We start from the raw sequence: 19,407 nt of genomic DNA, 5'->3' as shown, positions 1-19,407 counted from the left end.
CATTAATTTCTTTAGGTGACAGGCATTGTGTAACAACATGGGAACTCTCGCATACCCACCACTATCATTCTACAGGAAATCATCTGTGTTACTCTCCCTCTTTCTCTTCCTACCTGTTGTTTCCTTCTGAAAAACATATTGCAGATACTCTGACTCATCATGTTGCTTTGTTGACACTATTTTCCACATCTGCTCTGCTCATTAAAAACACATTCGAGAATAATATTATTGTAGGTTTCCTTGTTTGTCACGGTAATAAACCTGTGGTTCAATTTCAAACCCTATTCCTCCTATTCAATATACACACACAAATCCATTAGTCAATTTTCTTAAGAGAGCATACGATAAAAATCAAAGAGGAATTTGCAGACAAGAAATAAACTCACTTACTTCTATAGAAGTGCAAACATAGTTGCACTGGGGTATGGAGGGAGGGAGGGAGAGAAGAAGAGAAAGAGGGATGGGGTATGGAGGAAGGGAGAAGGGGAGAGAGGGAGGGATGGGGTATGGGGTATGGAGGAAGGGAGAAGGGGAGAGAGCGAGGGAGAGAGAGAGGGTGGGGTATGGAGAGAGAGAGAGAGAGAGAGAGAGAGAGAGAGAGAGAGAGAGAGAGAGAGAGGCACCTTGTATGCGTTTGAGAGGGGGAGACAATACACTTACATGTGTATATATATGTTTAATATATTATATATATACATATATTATATATTATATGTATATACAATATCATATTATACACATATTATATATTATATGTATATACACATATTACATATAGAATATCATATTATACAATAGCACGTACGCGCTATTTATAGTAAAAAGAACGCGTATGCGCTGTTTATAGGAAAACGAGCGTGTAGGTGCTGCTTACACCATAAGTACCCTGTACATGCTTTTTAAACTTGTAGTACCCCATACGCGCTTTTGACTGTTTAGGCTTGGAAATAGGCCTGGATGACAAAGCTACGGTTTGGAAGTTTGATTTCCCTCCATTTCTCTCATTGACGTGTTTTATTTTATCAACTTGGTTTATCGACTTTGTCATCATCAGGTTTACACTTCATCAAGTGGGTGTTTCTAAAATTGCCACCATATTTTCACCCATCTTCTGAGCTTTCTAACCATATATTTTTTTTTCAATTTGAACAACAATAACATATTATTATTGAATTTCTTTTACCAGTGTCTCCATAGTTCTCATAGACATAGGTGCACCATTTTTTGAATAACTTTTGATATACTTATCCAAATTTAAAAAACTTTATATATTATTGTAGTGCACTTGATTCTTTACAATTATTTTTAAAAAATTGTATTTTTGATTTGTTTAGTGCAACTTATGCTTCGCGCACGAACAGGTACCTAATTTTCAGGATGTGCTCGATTGGAAAAATCATTAAAAAAAAATACTCAACAAAAAAATACACATCTTCTAGTGCTCACTCTTAACTATCTTTCTGCCAAAGTATTTGTCAAAATGTTAAATCTAACTATGACTTTTTTGATGCGCATGTCAGACACTATGTTATGTTTTTCAGAAAAAATCAGGGTCAGTTTTTCATGCGTGAAGGATTTGACCCCCTTAATCTTATCCAATTTTGAAAAAGTTTAGTAGTTTGGAAACTAGATTTAGAGTACTTCAACATTTGTTCTTTGATTATCTTCATATCTTGAGTGGATGACTTTCAAATTTTGCCTCCAAGTTCAAGTTCACCAGATTTCATGATTAAAATAAACTTCTTAATGCAAAACTGAAGTCTGAAATTTTAGTTAGTTAATGTCTTCCTCTACCTCTTTCTATCTCTCCATCTATTTGTCTCACTCTTCTCTTTCTCTATCAAATTTATCTATAGACACATCTCCCTCTCTCTATCTACCCATGTCTCTCCTCTCCTTATCTTCACAAATTCATCTCTTCCCATCTCCCTCTCTTTATCTCTCTCGGTCTTCCTAGACCTCTATAGTTATATCTTTTTTCATCTCCATCTCTACCTCTCCATGTTTGTTCTTCAATATCTCCCTCTAAACCTCTCTCATTGTCTCCCTCTCTATATTTTTATCTCTTCTATCTCTATGTCTCTCTTGTCTCTCTCTTTATCTCTCCCTCTCCTCTCCATGGCCCTCTACTCCATCTCCATCTCTTTCTCTATCTTCACCGTCCTCTATATCTCTCTCTTTCTATCCTTTATCTCCCTCTCCCTCTCTCTCTCTCTCACTTTCTCCTTATTGAAAACATAACATGAGCCTATTGGTAATGGAGCCTGATTATCTTCTTGATTTAGATATTTTATTTTAACATGTTTGGAAACCTATTTATTCTTCAATGTCTCTTTTCCCCCTCTCCATATTTGCGCCTTGTGTGTGTGTGTGTGTGTACATATTCTATCTCTATATATCCCTTTCTCTTCTCTCTCTCTTTATCTCTCCATCTCCTTATCTCTATATCCCTCTCCTCCATCTCTTTCTCTATCTTCATACCACTCTCTTTCACCCTTCCCCCTCTTTCTATTCTTTGCGTCCCTCTTCCTCTCTTTGTCACTTTCTCCCTATTGCAAACATAACATGAGCCTATTGGTAATGGTTACTGCAATCATGTTTGGAAACCTATAAGTAGATGCATAATTGATTTGAAGCTATAACTTCTCCATTAAGACCTTTGTTGCACAAAAATTGTCATTTTTTAAATGGTCTACCAATTGATCTTATGTATTGCACAAATGTATGCAAAAAAAATATCAATTTTTTCCCTAATTGACATTGAAAAACTCTTTAGTGTATCCATTACACACCAAAATGCAATTACTAGTTATTTAATGTTATTTAATTAATTTTTGTTTATAATCCCAATTGATCATAATTGTTTTAAGAGGGAATTGACCGAGTAATTTTTGGTGGAAGGCACCAACAATATGAACTTCTTAACAGAGTCATTTCTTTCTTAAAAAAGGTTGGTTTGTATGGTGAAACCTCAAAGCATGAGAACAAATAATCAAAGAAAATGATATGAAGGTCGTCGACTGATCTCTGCCACATAATTTTTGCAGTGCAGAACTTTCCTGCAGCCAGCTGTAGAAAGATGCTCTTTGTAGGCATTGGCTATGAAGCAGACAAAATGGCCCGCCCCATGCGATACCTTCTCCATGCCCCTCATGCCATCATGCCAATCATTCACAGGCTCGTACAATCTGTCACATCCGCCAGTTACATCCGTCCTACCCACTGCGGCCTTTACCTTTGTTTTTTTCATTTATTATGTTTTTATTTTTTAAAAGTTATAATGAGTAAAATAATAAATATTATAAATAATGAATTATATATTTAATTTTTTTATAATAATTTATATGTTTAAATTTTAATTTTTTATTTATTTTAATAAAAAGTATATTACAATATATATATTATATATAATTTTTAATAATATTATTTTAATTTTTTTAAATACTTATATAAGTAAATAATAGTTTATTTTTTCTAAATATTTATTTATTTTTTATGTTAAAATAGTTTATATTATCTAATTAAGTTATATATCATGTATGTTAAAACTTAGTTATATGCTAAGATCAGTTATTTATTTTTTATTTTAAGAGACTTTTATTTTCTATGTTAAGTAATTTTTATTTTTATATGTTAAAATCATTTTTTTATTTCTTATATTAAAATCATATAGTATTTCTTATGCTAAAATTACTTAATTTTATTTTTTTTGTTAAGTAATTTTTATTTTCCATACTAAAAGTTTTGGTCAAATTATTGATTAAAACCATAAAAGCTATTTGGATTATTAGCTATCTAGCATCCATTTTGGTATTTATATTCTTCCAACCAATTGTTAAGATAAGTTTCACACCACACCACAATTGAAAATTGAAGAAAAAAATGAACAAATTTGAAGAAAAAAATGAAAAAATTTATATGTTGTTATATTTTTATAGATTTACTTAAAACTTAAACATTATAATTTTTATGGTAACTCTAATTCTATTTAAACCCTAAAATTTACCCTAACCCTAAGATTTATCAAATAATAGATCCCAAATTGAATCATAATTAAACCCTAATTGAACTCTTACTTTAATTAAAATATATATAACCCTAGTTGAACTCTAACTCTAATTAAAATATAACCATAGTTGACTTTATCTATTGTATATAGTAATATTTTTCTCCATAATTGTTTATTAAATTTCAAATATGATTTAAAAATAAACAATTATGAAAAAAAATTACTATAAAAATTTACTTAAAATTAGTTTTATAATGATACTTAAAATTTAAACATTATAATTTTATAGATTTACTTAAAATTTAAGCATTATAATTTTAAGTAAATTTTTGTAGTTATATTTTAACTTTAAGTAAATTTTAAAATTATTTATTTTATAGATTTGCTTAAAATTTAAACATTATAATTTAATAAATCTATTAAATAAATAATATTATAATAATAAAAAATATTATATACACATTTAAAAATTCATATAAAAAACAAATAAAATAATAATATAAACATATAAAAAACTTCATGCTGCTCTTCGTGCTCTTTTTACCAATTCTATACCGATGGATACTCCTTGGGATTTTCTCGACATCGACACGGCTACAGATTTTCGTAGTCTTGTTATGGATTCCCTGGATAAACTCAGCCTGCTCAAGAACGGGAAAAGCTTCAAGTTCCATGTCGAGCAATGCAAAAGTTTATGCAGTTATATACTCGATAAACTTTTCCGCTATATTGACTATAATAGGCAATGCCTGGGTAGTGACGTTTGGAGCGAACATGTGAAAAGAGCTTGGAAGGAGATATATCGTGCCATGAAAGAAGCCGAAACATAACTCAATCAATGCTCAACCGATAGCTGTTCGATGAATTGTTTTATACTGGTTAACACGGGTGAGGTCTTCGCCCTGCACATGCACGACCTTGCTTGGTCTCTTCTTTGCTTAGATTTAGCTCTTCTGTGCCCCATTGAAGAATGGAATGATACATTCTACCTAGGAGAATTCCGCGACAAAATCGGTAACTTCTTTGCAGAAATGTCTGATTTACATTTAGAACAATTTGGCTTTAGGTTTCAAGACTACTGGCTCCAACTCATGGCTTGTAATCAAACGGCTGCCAAGGCTTGGAATTTTAAACAAAAAAATAAAATTGGGGTTTTACAATTCATGGAGAGGAAGCTGTCAAAAACCATCAGGACTGAGTGTAAAGTTGAATCTACAACTGATATATCTACTGGGCCGCAGATCCGTGCCAAAGATTTAACCAAAAAGAAAAGTATAGGAGAGGGATCTTTTGGGAAAGTGTACGAGGGGTCATGGCTAGGGCATAGGGTTGCTATAAAAGACATTCCAATAGATGCTCGTGATCTGTTTGACACGGAGACTAAAGTTCTTGCCAAGCTAGAGAGCCCTTTCATTGTCCAGTTGATAGGCACATGTATTGAGGGAAGTCTTTGCTATATTGTTATGGAATTGGTCAGCTCCAGCTTGGACAAACTACTTACTAATTCTGGAGGCAGAGCACCCGTGGCGCTCCCTGTTGCAGTGGATATGATGCTTCAAATTTCGAGGGGAATGGAATACCTTCACCGCCAGGGGATCATGCACATGGATCTGAAAGCTTCTAATGTTCTCATACAGCCCTCTGAAGTTCCAGAATTCAGAGAGCAAGGCTATGGGCGAGTTAAGCTGTGCGACTTTGGAATGGCAAGTTTGAGGCTATCCAATTTTCGGTGTGAAGATCCAAAGGGAACATGTTACTGGAGGGCGCCTGAAGTTTTTCCCTTCCCAAATTTACCGCTCCAAGAAATTGATACTCTAGAGAAGTATACCTATAAAGCAGATGTATACAGCTTTGCTATGACTTGGTATGAGATTTTGACAGGGAAGCAGCCTTTCCTTAGTGTACATCCCAAAGATTTGTACCGAATGATTGTGGGAGCAAAAGACCGATTTTGCAGCGGACCTCATGTCCAGCTGTGTTAGCTGATTTCATAGCAGAGTGTTGGGAGACAGATCCAAGTCGTCGTCCTTGTTTTTCACAAGCTTTTACTTTTATGAGGAACATGAAGTTATTCCTGCTGGGATGGAACGATCCTCGTGACGCCTTTTTAGAACTTGTGAGATCGAAGGACAAAGCATTGGATGAAAGTCCTGCAGACGAGAAACTAAAGTCGATAAATAGGGTTCTTGACATTGTTCCCCCTGAGATAAAAAAAGGTATGAATTATTGCTCATGTCAACATTACACTTTACAATTTTAGTGTGTCTGCTAGGGTTTTCACATTTCCGTTGAAATTCAGAAGCTGTAACAGAATCATTTGAGATTTATATTGAGGGATTTTATAAGGTAACTACTATCAATGCTGGCTTCCCTGGTGTAGACTTGAGGAAAATCCTTACACATAAATGGTCTCATTCGTTTATCTCATAATAGTGCTCAGGAAACTAACAAGCTCTTCTTAGGTAAGTTTTGCCTGAAACTACCAGTACCTGTTTTTTACATCTGCTCATACACAAGTTTTTTCATTTTTTTCCCTTGAAGTCGAAAAAAAAAACAGACCTTAAGCTGTTAATACTAGTCAATAGTCTCTCCCCCTCTGAATCAGCCATCTCCTATCATCTAACTGGAAGCTCTCATCATGAGCATCCTAATTTTGTGCTTCTCAAAATTCTGTATGGAAATTTCAAATCACTCCCAATTTTTTTATAGCAGCTTACTTGGCACGTACCTTGCTTATAACTAAGGTTTCAGGGCCACATCATCAAATATGATTGTCACATCAACATGGCTTTTCCCAAGGTGTCCAAAACAGCCCAAAAAAAGGTGAGACCAATAGTCGTGCATAAGGGGCCCCCATACTTATGCAGCTGATATGGCATCACATGATTGGTTGCTTTTTACAAATATGTGTATATTTCAGTCAATTATGACTATTAAAGTCACAACTATTGGTGCAGTGTTGTCAAAAAAATTGGACATTAAATCAATAAGTATGGGTATTAAATCAACAACTGCTATCACAACAATTGGAACACACTCAACTACTGGGTGCTCTCCCCTACATATATTATTATGATGCCGAAGGATAGTTTATTGACCAACTTCTCCATTAAACATGAAAATGCTCTTAATTTTCTTCAAGGCGGCCATGGTAATTAGAAAATTAGGTATGTTCATGACATATTTGACTTTAGTTTCAGATATCTTTCGAGAGTACTTGGGATTTCAAGAATATCCTGTGTGTAGGATTTGGGTAAATGTTCACCTGAGATATAGTGGATTTCAAAGACTTTTTTTTGTGTAGGATTTATTGTTAGAAATAAGTCATATTTGAATTAAGGATGGGCTGGTTTTATAGAGGTTAGGAGTTCAGTGGTAGAGCACACAGCATTTGAGTAGTTTGAATCTTAACTGATTCATGAAAGCTCAACATTTATCATTTTATTAGAATTTGACTTCTCTACTAATCATAATATGAAAGTTGTATTAAAGATAATAGGCTACAAAATATATGATGTTGCATAGACATATCAATAAAAGATAATTTAATATATAATTATTATAGTTTATTTTACAATTTTTTAATCTATTTAATTTTGGTATTTTGATATATTAATAAAAATCTTATTGATGTGACATCACATTTGATGATGTAGATCTGAAATCTTAATCATAAGCAAACATCTTGCTAAATAAGCTACTACAAAAAACTGAGAACGATTTGAAATCACCACATAAGATTTAAGAGACACAAAATTAATATGCTCAACTACTCAATTCTATCTCCTCGAAAACTTATATGTTTATAACTATTTGAACTAAATATTAGACAAGAAACATTCAAACAAATAATCAAATTATGAAATAAATTAACTGAATTTATAATCTTTCTATTGCTTCCATAATAATTATTATGTGGATTTTTTTTAAACAGATAAGTATTGACATTAACATGTAGATGATGTTTCTATGACAACAGACGATACAATATAAATGTGGCCTGGAAAATGTATTCAGAGATATTGAGAGGAGGTCGCCCCACTCTTATGTTCCAGAACATGGAGGATCTTTTTGATCTAGATGATCTTCTTCGATCCAATGTAGGAGACTTGGGAACCGGCAGCTTTGGGACTACAAATAAAGCTAATTTGCACAACTTTTCTCTAGTGGTCAAAATATCAGCACGAAACAAAAATTATGTGGACTGTAAAAGATATTATACCGAACAATATTTACAAGCATTAGGAGAACTAAAGCATCCCAATCTAGTGAGTTTACAGGCTTATTATGCTTCCAAAGAAAAACACCTCCTTATATATAATTATCTTCCCAATGGCAGCCTCTTTTCTAACATTTCGTTTAATTTTTTTTTTTATCAGTAAAGATAGAGCTGAGATTTATATTATTTTAAATTAATTACAGTATCGTCATCGCTGAGTGGTATAGCATAAAAAACCATTCTCAGCAATTCCAACAAAAAATGGTTTCCAAACAGGCAGGAAACCATAAGCATTATGATTATCCTCTTTTTTTTTAAAAACCCAATGAAATTATGCAGTCTTAAAATAATAAAACTAAAAAAGTTTATATGGCAGATTCCCAACTGCCTAGATAACAGAGATTTTAAACATATATAAGTATCCAAAATAAACTATAGACAGTCTTGGATTAAGCTTCAAGAAAAAATTTTACAGCATCGAATAAGAAAGCCTAGCTTGCACTGGAAGGATCAGATTGGGGTGGACCAATTCTCACTCTTCCACGGCCTCTGCCTGCATGACGGCCACGGCCACGACCAAAGTCCCGACGGCCTCTCCTTGATCCACCCCGGTAATTTTGGTCGGCTTGGGGCTCTTCGTCTGCAGCTTTCAGGGGCAGGATTCCATTGAGTCTAGCAAATTGGAAGAGGTCTTCTTCTCTGTCCTTAACCTCCGGGTTTTCTCCTAGGAACCGCCATTTGAGGTAGCTCAGACCAACTCCAGCAAAAACCCTGTGTCTGTCCAAGTCTTTCCCTTTCAAATCCAGCAAGAAAGGATGATATTTGATGAGCTCTCCATGAGCATTGAAGAGAATCCGGTCGCTTGGCCGAGGAGCCCCAGAGTCGTGGAGGGCCTTATTCAGAATTTCATGAAATTCCTGAAGTTTTTCCTTAGGAAAGAGCTCCTTAGTGAGGCTCCATACGGCTTGCTTAGGTAATTTTTGGTCCAGCAGAGAAGCCACAAATCTGGATGAGATACAGGGGTTGTCTCGCAGGTACTCATCCCTATTCAAATGGCCGCTACCCAGAATCATTTTTACTGCTAGGAGAACAGAAGGGTCTGAGTGAATGAGGAGACGCTTCAGTCTCAAATCTGTGATCTTTATGAAAGAGACCTAACGTGTGGAGACCGAGAGGGAAATGGGAGTGTCTGCCCCAAAGCATGAGGAGGGCCTTGGGTAGACACTCATAATGAATCCAAACGGAGCCTCAGTCGACATGGTTGATCAAATAAAAACCGACAAGAGAGAAAAATACCAGAATGAACTATGAAAAGATTTCTGCAGGATAGGAATGAAAGCAGCTTACAGAAAATGCTTAGACAAAATAATCGGGCGCACTTCTCAACACCTAATAATGAGGAACGGGTTTGCATTAATAACTCCGGCGAAGGTGGCGGAAGCTAATTGTCCTGAGCAGCCCAAATCTCCCAGGCGCAGATAAAAAGAAAAACCTGCGGACAGCGCATACCTTGGATACAAAATGACGGCACAAGCTAGATAAACACTAAACGGTTTTCATGATATTCTGACAGCGATCCGTCCTTTCTTTTAATGCAGGTAGAACAGAAACCTTGTTGTGGGATAGGCGAAAAGAGATAGCGATGGATGTGGCTTCGGGCTTGGCGTTTCTTCATTACTCAGGTATAGCACACGGCAATGTAAAATCTTCTAACGTTCTGCTGGACCACAACGGAAGAGCCTTCCTAAAGGATTCTTGTTTGGCGGATATTGTGAAAATATCAAATCCTTTTTTTTCCGGGGAATGTGAAACACCCAAGTGTAATCTGGCGATACATGGCACCGGAGCATTACTACAGCGGAGAAGCGTCTGAAAAATCAGACGTGTTTGGTTTTGGAATGCTACTCCTTGAACTTCTCACCGGGAAGGACCCAATCAAGGCTAGCACACATCTTCCCAAGTTGATTTTCTCCATTGACGATGAAAGGTGGGCGATGGAAATGTTGGATGAGAGGCTGGGGAGGAGTTATATAGACATCTCAAACATGTGGGCAATGTATGGGATAGCAGAGAAATGTACTTCTTTCCTTGCATTTACCCGTCCTAAGATGAGTGAAGTTGTCGAAATGATTGCAAATTTGGTGGGCTCATGTGAGAATGAGAGTGAAGAATGTGACGTTCCATGAGAATTGGGCAGTGGTGGTATGAAACCTTGTCCAACAAACTTATATAGTCCACAAGAGTATATGTAGGCTTTGGTCAACATTTGGTAGTGAAATGCAAGTCATTGAGGAAGTGAAAATAATTTTCAAAATTTTATAATGCAAGGAAAGAGCATATATGGACGGATTCAAGAAATATAAATGATTAAATATCTTTTTATTCTCAAAATTGTCTGGTGCAGAGTATTCAGGCAGACTGGTGATCCGCAACAACCTCTATATATATGTATTTCTCTGTTTGTTTTCTTTAGTTTTATTTTGTTGTGTTTTAGGCATCTCGCCATTATAATGGTTGTTGGCTTCTAAGCACTAGCCTAGCTTCATCAGATTCAACAAAATGTTGCTCTCATCATCTTCACTTTGAGAAAGTCATTGAAAACCAGACAAATCTTGGCCGTCTCATAAAATACCATATGCCTCAGAGGGAGATTATTTCTTAAGGTGTGATACCTTAAGCAATTGCGATTGGTTGGTGTAAAACCGATTTTCACAGTTTTGCCAGCATCCTGCCTGCCTGCTTGTGTCGAATGGAAGCTTTGGAAGACGGCATAGACATCCATCATATCATAAGGATAAAAATTGTGTTAGATGATCTAGTCGCAATTGCTCTGGCAGTCATGTATGCAAAATGTGGAAGCATAGACTTTGAGCGTAGACTAATTGATAGAATGCCTCAAAATCTTGAATCGGATTTCATGGTATGTACAAAATAGAAATTGGAGTCTCTGTTAGTTTTGAACGAGCAGAGAAGACATTATAATTAACAACAAAATAAAGAAACTATAACATAAACGAAAAGACAACAACGCATAATACAGTCATTTACGTGGTTCACCATTAATGGCTACATCCACTAGAAAGCAGGGAATAAATTCTATTAACCGATATCCAATCTACTACATCATACATGGCTGCACACATGCATTTATAGAATCATATTTAATTGGGAAACAAAGAGTTGGGAGAATCCGAAACGTCTTGTGACCGTTGGGCTTCACATTCCCAACAATCACCCCCATGAAGGCCAACCGGCACAGACATGCATGATGACATTCCCTGCATTCCTATTCTAAATTGATAACTCAACCAGCCTGCTAGATTTTAGCTTCGCGATCTTCTGCTCGCATACACTTCGGATTAATCTTCTCCAAAGCACGTCAGACTGAAGAAAAGTTAACCACTGAGAATCTTCTCTTGCAACTTTTACAGGCGCAACCTCGCCATATGTTCTGAACGATGCTTCAGCTATACGTTCTTCAAAAATATCACTCTCGTACTCATCCTCCAGACCAGCCACAAATGAAAATGGTAAATTTAATGCAATTGACCAATTTAAAGAAACATCGTTCTCTCTCCCATCATCATCCTGATGGTCAACAAAACTACAATTTATTTCTGCACCATTGATCTCCTTGCCCTGCCCAAACAACCTCCTCATAGATGGACCCATATCGTTGGAATAGACAACTATTACACTTATATCCTTTGGGGAAGCAGCACTGCTGGACTTTAGATGTCCAAGTAGAAAACTATAGGAAATATCGAGGATGCTATGCAGCTTCTGATAAATATCATTGCATATTGCAGGGACTGCAGAGACATCATTCTTAATTGTTGACTGTAAATAAGCTGCGGCAATTTCCTTCATCTTCAACAATGAAACGCCTTCTGCAGAAAACGGATTTTCCTCACCCTTGTAGCTCACGCTAATCATTTGCGTGTCCACTTGATTAGCAATTAACCCGTCTTCATTAACTATAACACGGCCTGCTGCAGTTTTTGCCATACGAATAGTCATTACAAGAGTTGAATTGATTCTAGGCTGAGAGGACGTCGTGGAAGGAATAATAGATTGGAATTTTGCACAGTTTTTCTTTCCTTGTGCCATCCACTTCTGAAAACACTTCAAGCAGAAGTTGTGAGCACAAGGTGTAGTGACAGGTTGTTCGGGAAGCTGCATGTAGAAAAAGCAATTGAGGATTTTATCAAAGAGCTCAAGAAGCTCGTTTCTCCTGGGACTGGAAACCTTGACCTCCTCTTTCCCGTCTTTTTCGCCCTTCTTCGACTTGTCGTTTCCTTGACCTCTGGCCAGAATGGACTGTCGCTGCGGCTGCTCGACCTGCCTCTGTTCTGGAGCCTCCAAGTTTCCAACAAATCCACCATTACATCGCGGGCAACATACGTCATCCCCAAGAGTTGGCACAATCATTTGGTTGCACTGATGGCACCAAAACTGCGATCTCATCATTATAGCCATTTGGCAAGATATCGACTCCAAAAAATTTAATGAAAACTGAACCAAAAACTCTTCCAAGAAATTAAAGAAAACTGAACAGAATCCTCTTCCTGACGCTTTAAATTCCATCTCCGTCACAAGTACTTGGGCAACAAAAAATAAATCCCCCACATAAAACTCATTGGACGAAACTGCCATAGGTGTTATACTTGCCACATTTAACGCTTCTTGCCAGGACTGTTTGCATTTCGTGGAATTCCATCTACACTGGTTTGAAATCTTAGATACTTTTTGTCCTGCAGCCTCCAATCTCCAGTCTTGGTTATTGGGAACAATCAATGGAGTATCGATAATGTCATTAGCATCCTTCCTAGTTTCCATATCTTCGATAATCTTTGCATGAACCCTGAGCGAAGCATCCTGCGCAGGTGATGGCCTTTCAATGGCCCCATAAAAACCAGAATGTTGATCTCCAATTGTCGGAACAGAAATATGTAAGACCCTTTCCTCACATCCTTCCGTTGTTTATTGCACAAAAGCGACACTACCAGCAGGCCTCGTGGCTTCCAAAACCTCATCAGCCCGTATTCTCCAACCTCGTATGGGCTCCTCCGCATCATACCTCTTCTCGATGCCCATTTTGACAGGCACTTTCTGCAGAGTAATATTCTCCTCATCTTGGGAGACAAACTCCGTAGCAAATTCCCCAGGATGCCCAAATACCTCTGAAACCATGCCGTTACCACCGTTTTCTTCATACTCTGCCTCCTTGGTGAATCTCTCTTCAATGAGGTCAACTTCCATCTCCGCCACAACCTGAGAACAATCCAAAACAAGGCCCAAACCAGACTTGGTCTGGGGAAATTCTCCCACCACATCACGAGGCTCATTATCCTCAATCTGGTCAGAGATTGGAGGCTCAACACGTTGTCTTCGCCATGGCCTGCAATCAGCATCATCGTCTGGATCACGAAGCTTTCTATTTACAGAAGTAGCTCCCCCTGCATCAATCATAATTTGATCAAAACTTCTTTCATCCTGCACTTCGTCATCCAATTCCATAGGTTCATATTGTTCTATGAAATTGTCTGCACAAAGGTCTTCTCCCTCTTCAGCCGCAACCTCTACTTGGGTATTCAACAATTTTTCTTCAACATCCTTCAACTTGGTCTGAAGCTTAGCTTCTCTCAAAGAAGCGTTTTGCAAATCTTCTTGAAGAGAAAATATCTTGGCTTGCATATTGCTATGATGATCTTTTAGAGCTATTTTGAGATTCTCCATCTCAACATGCCTATCAATCAGTATATCATCAAGGTTGCCTTTATTTACTTTTGCTCCATTTAAGATTTCCATTAGTTCTTTTTCTCTTAAATGTCTCGAAGTCTCAACCTCCAAAATTCTTGCCAAGGTATCCTCTATAAAATACAACTGATCCGTCAGTAAGAAATTTTCCTCCTTTAGCCGCATAATTTTCTCTTGATATTTTTCGACATCGTATGTCTCATCATCTTCAAGTTCATCTTCAAGTTCATCTTCACTCGCCTCGACATCCTCTTCTTCAGCCGAATCCTCCTCATCTTTCCAGCCATCCGACCAATGTACATGATGTTTCATTTCAGCTTCTTCTTCTTCCTCCATCTCTGCTCAAGCCAACATGGCTCTGATACCAATTGTTAGTTTTGAACGAGCAGAGAAGACATTATAATTAACAACAAAATAAAGAAACTATAACATAAACGAAAAGACAACAACGCTTAACACAGTCATTTACGTGGTTCACCATTAATGGCTACATCCACTAGAAAGCAGGGAATAAATTCTATTAACCGATATCCAATCTACTACATCATACATGGCTGCACACATGCATTTATAGAATCATATTTAGTTGGGAAACAAAGAGTTGGGAGAATCCGAAACGTCTTGTGACCGTTAGGCTTCACATTCCCAACAGTCTCGAGGGCAGCGTGCAAGGAGAGAATAGAAGTAATGTGGGCATCGATCATTGGAGTGGTTGCAGACAGTGGAAAGGTTGTGAAAGAAGATGCTGATGTGAAAGGTAGCGCTAAGGCAAAGGAAGAGCATAACAGAGGAAATTTGGATGTAATGTGTGATGAGCAGCAAGGAAGAGAGCTTTTTGAGTTTTTATCTAATATCCTTATTCAAGAACATTAATAATTCTTTTAAATAAAAATCTTTCATTATATAATACTAATACTTAAATCTTGTAAAATAATTTAATCACACATAATTTAAAAATCAATATCAATTTTAAAATAAAATATTACATATTGAAAATAGTTCTATAATCAATATGTATTATTTTTAATAGTTTAAATTAACATTATATTTAATATAAATATTTAAATAATGTTTCTATCTTAAAAATGACGCATTATTAGTTAAAAAGTTGCTTGTACAATTCTTTTTTTTAACTTTATGACTCTTTCACTATTTTCGACTAGAACCCTTTTGATTGAAACTTTTCAAGTTAAAATAGTCTATTTAGCATCCATTGTGACAACAAACCATCTCCTTTATAGCATATTCAACAAAAATTCAATTTTAACCTTAAATTTATCCAATCAAAAGTATTTTAATGAATGCTAATTCTAATGAAATATTTGACTAATTATAAATTTAAAAAATGTTATGTTTATAAAATATAAAACATATTGATTCCAAAAAATTATTAAAAATTAATATTCATTAATATTTTTAGTTTTTTCCATGAATTATATTTTTAAGTTATCTAAGTAAACAAAAATAAAAAAATATAAAAGAAATAAATATTTTACTTTAATTTTTGCTACATTTGTTTATAAATTTCTTTATAAAGTGTGACTCAATTCTCAACTTTCGCCTTAGTTTCAAATGATAACAATAAAATAAAAAATTATTTAATTTGCAATAAACATAATGATCAAATATATAGATCTAATAAATCCCAACCCTATAAAATATGAAAATTGCGTTAACCCAAGTTGTTATCATAGGAGGTTGTAAATCTTGGGAATGAGAACCATGTTCTCCATGAAAGGATTGATTACGTCTTCAATAATGTCCATGACGAAGAGAATGGCCTCAATTGGAGGTAAGAGTCAAAAGGCTATTACAATAGTGCATAATTTTGTTTCCCAACGATCTAAGTGCACTTGGAGGTCCACCACTTCTAGTACAATTTTGTTTGCTTGTAATTGAATGTGCATAATCACATTGGAACAAATTGCTGATTTAAGGTAAAGTGATAAATTAGAATAAATTCTATTTTCAAAAAATTAACTAATTTTTTTTCATGTGTTAAAGATAATTTTCACTTAAAAGGAATGTCTAAATTAAGTAAAATTAAAATGGATTCTATTTCAATTTCCAAGAATAACTACATGTAATGATAATGGACTAAATTAAAAAGGATTAGAAAAATCATGAATCTAGATCCACGCAAGCTAAGCTCTAAGTTAAAACTAAACTTGGTGTTTGAAAGAATCTTAACAATTATAAAATAGGCATTGAGAATTCTTGATCCCAATATGATTTAGTCTAGAACCAATAGAAAGGCCTTAAAAAAGAAAATGCACGTAAAAATTGTTGGAGCTGATAGTGAACCCCATAACTTCTAGAAATCACTTGCAATCAAAACACCTATCACATTTAAGAGAAAAAGTCACAATTGTGTGCTATACAACCTTAGAGAGATTGATTCAAAGGGAAATCTAATATTGAGATTAACTTGAATAACATGTATGTTACAATAATTACAATGAATACTTATAAAAGAAAAAGGATAAAACCCTAGGTGAGGATTATATATCATACAATTAAAGAACTACAAACATAACTCAAAATTACAAAATGGATGGTGGATAAAATTATCTCCACACCACCTCAAAAAATAAGAAACATTTGACACAAGTAATGTCAAAAAAACTAAAAAACGCCAAAGTTAGATCTAGTAGGTTAGCATGATTCATGCAAGATTTACCAAAAATAATGAAAGAAAGATAGAGAAAAAAAAATAAAAAAAATCGGACAATTAAAACACTTTACTATAATCATACAAACCTCGCGGGGTTGAACATTGAATGTGAATATATTCTCATAATGGATCTAGGTGCTAATAAATATATACAAACCATTAGTCCTTCTGTTTCTTCTGCATCACTGTTTTGGCCTTCACCGGACAATCTAGGCTACAATCCTCATGGATAGCCAATTCTAGAATTTTCAGTTGGTCCAACTCATCCACATCATTCCCACCTTCCTCCCTTAAGCCAGGTCCAAAATCTTCATCCTCTTCTTCAGCATTGGCAAGGCCTTCAATCTTGAGATACCTCTGCATCCATCCTTCACCCTCGTTTTGCATAAAGCCAATCAACTTCTTTAGGAATAAGATATTCCTGGAGATAGCAGTCCTTCTACCTTCGAATAGCACTGGCTTCGTGGTTGTGACAAGAGGCACCTTCATCACCTCTTCCCCTCGGTGCCTCACCACATTTCATGCAGGGGAGAAAACAACCCTGCTCTCAAACTTCAACACAACTCAACACACAAACATTGTTAACAAAGCAGAGACTCTTTACTACTAACAAAATAAGATTGCAACATGAAATATCATTTCATTCGCTTCAAAATGCAGACACATAAACCCTGAATTCCTCCATTACTGAAGAATATTACAAATCACAGTCAATGGATTCAATTCTGCATCATTGAAACCAAACATAGATTGCTAAACATTTTCAAAACTAATCTATTGACAAATGACTATACTCTGCCTGCAGTTGCACACATCCTCTCTTTGCAACCCTCTTGCTTTATTCTTTATGCGTCTTCACACAAAGTCACCTTCTTTCATGATTGCAACCCCACACCCTTATACCTAAACAATGCCCTCTGAATCCTTCTTGGTCCCTCTTTCTCACTATGCAACCTCTCCTTAAAAGGGGTCGGTTTCACTCGCCACCCTTGACCTCGCCTCTTAGCACAGGCCCACATGCTCTGCCCATTTACCATCGTGGACTTTATATATGTTGCAGATCTCATTCTTCATTCCTCTATCAGATCAACTCGCCACTCTTTTCTTTAATAATTCTATCAGCATTAATTCATATTCCATCTTCCTTTTGTTGTTATTAACATCTTCTCTCTTTATATTCATTCATATTTTGTTTAATCTTGTATTGTCTTACCTCAATGCATTTCCTCTTTCCCGCTTTGTATGATATAATTACTAATTTGGCTTTTATGTCATTCAACACATGCAGGCAAGATGATGGCAAGGATTATGGGATATGGCATTACACTTTCTAAGTGTATAAAGCCTTCTCTACAAATTCATTTGGTAGATGTCCATACCTTGTTTCAATGCTCCCATTCTGGCACGTGCAAGCAACATACTCCTGCATCAACATAGTAGTCCTGCATGAGAGGAATGTGCTTGTCATCATTCACATTCTCTGAAACTTCCTCAATAGTGTTTTTTTAAAAGCTTCTGGCACAACACCCTAGCCCTATCATTGCACTCCCCTACTTCTGGAATGGTGGCCGAGAACATGATGTCACATCCCTGTTAATCCAGTAGCAATGACAAGCTCTGAGAAATTCGTCATCCGGAATGGTCCACTAAACAATGTCCTGAAATTAAAAGTTCTCTAAGTATTATGTCAAATGTAAATATTATAAACAATAGAAAGCTTCAAATGAAATGAAGAAAAAAATAAAATAATGGTAACATAACAGATCTCTTGTTTATTGATGTACAATTCTAAGCCATCTATCTATACATCATGTATGTGTGATTAAAATTATTTGTGTAAATATAATTATGAATATGGTAATGAATATAATTGATAGAAAGACTATTTATTGTAAAAGGTTGCATTAAAATTGGTATACATGAATTTATTATAATAAAAATAAATGTAGTCTGGAGAGTTTTTTTCTCTAATAATTGTGTATGAATTGTTTCATTCGCGAATATCAATTGAAGGAGAATGGTGGTTATTTATTTAGTTTTACATATAGCTATAAAATTTAAACCATGTATTTCTATTTTAATTTGTGTACCTAACAACTATAACTATTTGTAAGCATCTAAAGTGATTGATTGTTGGAGATTATTGGAGAATAGGTAGCAAAACTGTAACATGAAGACCAAATCAAAAAAGTAATGATATATTGAAAGTATAAAAATAAATTTTTAATGTTTTATTTATCTAAAACAACAATTCCAACTACAATGAAGACAAAAAATATTATCAACAAATTTTTCCCGCCTGCTGCCACGCGATGGAGATTTTGAACCAGCCGCAGTCTCCTGCTTGCTCCCCTAGTCGCTCCCCTATGGCTGATGATCTCCCGGTGGGCACGAATGGAGCTGGACGCTCCCCTGCTGTTGTTCATCTCTCGGTCGGCATTGGTGGAGCGACTGTTGGTGGTCCCTTCTGAGCATCGATGGCCATTGGGGACCCTCTCCCAGACTCTGCTCTAATTCCTGACAAGGTCCCCCCTTCATCTTCACGTAGAGGAGATGGAAGAGGGTTTATCCATGTCTCCTGCGCCATATCTATTAATGTGAATATGGAGTCTAAACAGGAAATATAGAACAATGTGAAGGTTTTCACGGAGCACAGTGTTATCTACAAATTCAAGGGTATCTGGCCTAGCCTCCCAGAGTTGCATAAATAGATTTCCCAGCACTGGAATCCCCTCATTTTTGGTA

The 19,407-nt window shown here is 35.8% G+C and overlaps 1 protein-coding gene across 3 annotated transcripts; it reads left to right on the top strand.

Moving 5' to 3' along the window:
* The first annotated feature begins 4,569 nt into the window (after positions 1–4,569).
* On the top strand, positions 4,570–18,413 carry LOC131049625 (light-sensor Protein kinase). Of its 3 annotated transcripts, none has more exons than XM_059213396.1 (2): positions 4,570–6,225; positions 17,951–18,413. In XM_059213396.1, exon 1 carries the CDS (start codon positions 4,870–4,872, stop codon positions 5,989–5,991), a length of 1,122 nt encoding a protein of 373 aa, XP_059069379.1. In that variant the 5' UTR covers positions 4,570–4,869; the 3' UTR covers positions 5,992–6,225; positions 17,951–18,413. The 3 variants fall into 3 exon arrangements, with proteins under 3 accessions (XP_059069379.1, XP_057839665.2, XP_059069378.1); XM_057983682.2 differs by lacking the exon at positions 17,951–18,413 and adding an exon at positions 9,827–10,571; XM_059213395.1 differs by lacking the exon at positions 17,951–18,413 and adding an exon at positions 7,989–8,544.
* Positions 18,414–19,407: the final 994 nt, after the last annotated feature.

Source organism: Cryptomeria japonica, chromosome 10 (assembly GCF_030272615.1).
Source record: "Cryptomeria japonica chromosome 10, Sugi_1.0, whole genome shotgun sequence".
NCBI lineage: Eukaryota > Viridiplantae > Streptophyta > Pinopsida > Cupressales > Cupressaceae > Cryptomeria > Cryptomeria japonica.
This window is presented reverse-complemented; position numbering and strand designations above follow the sequence as displayed.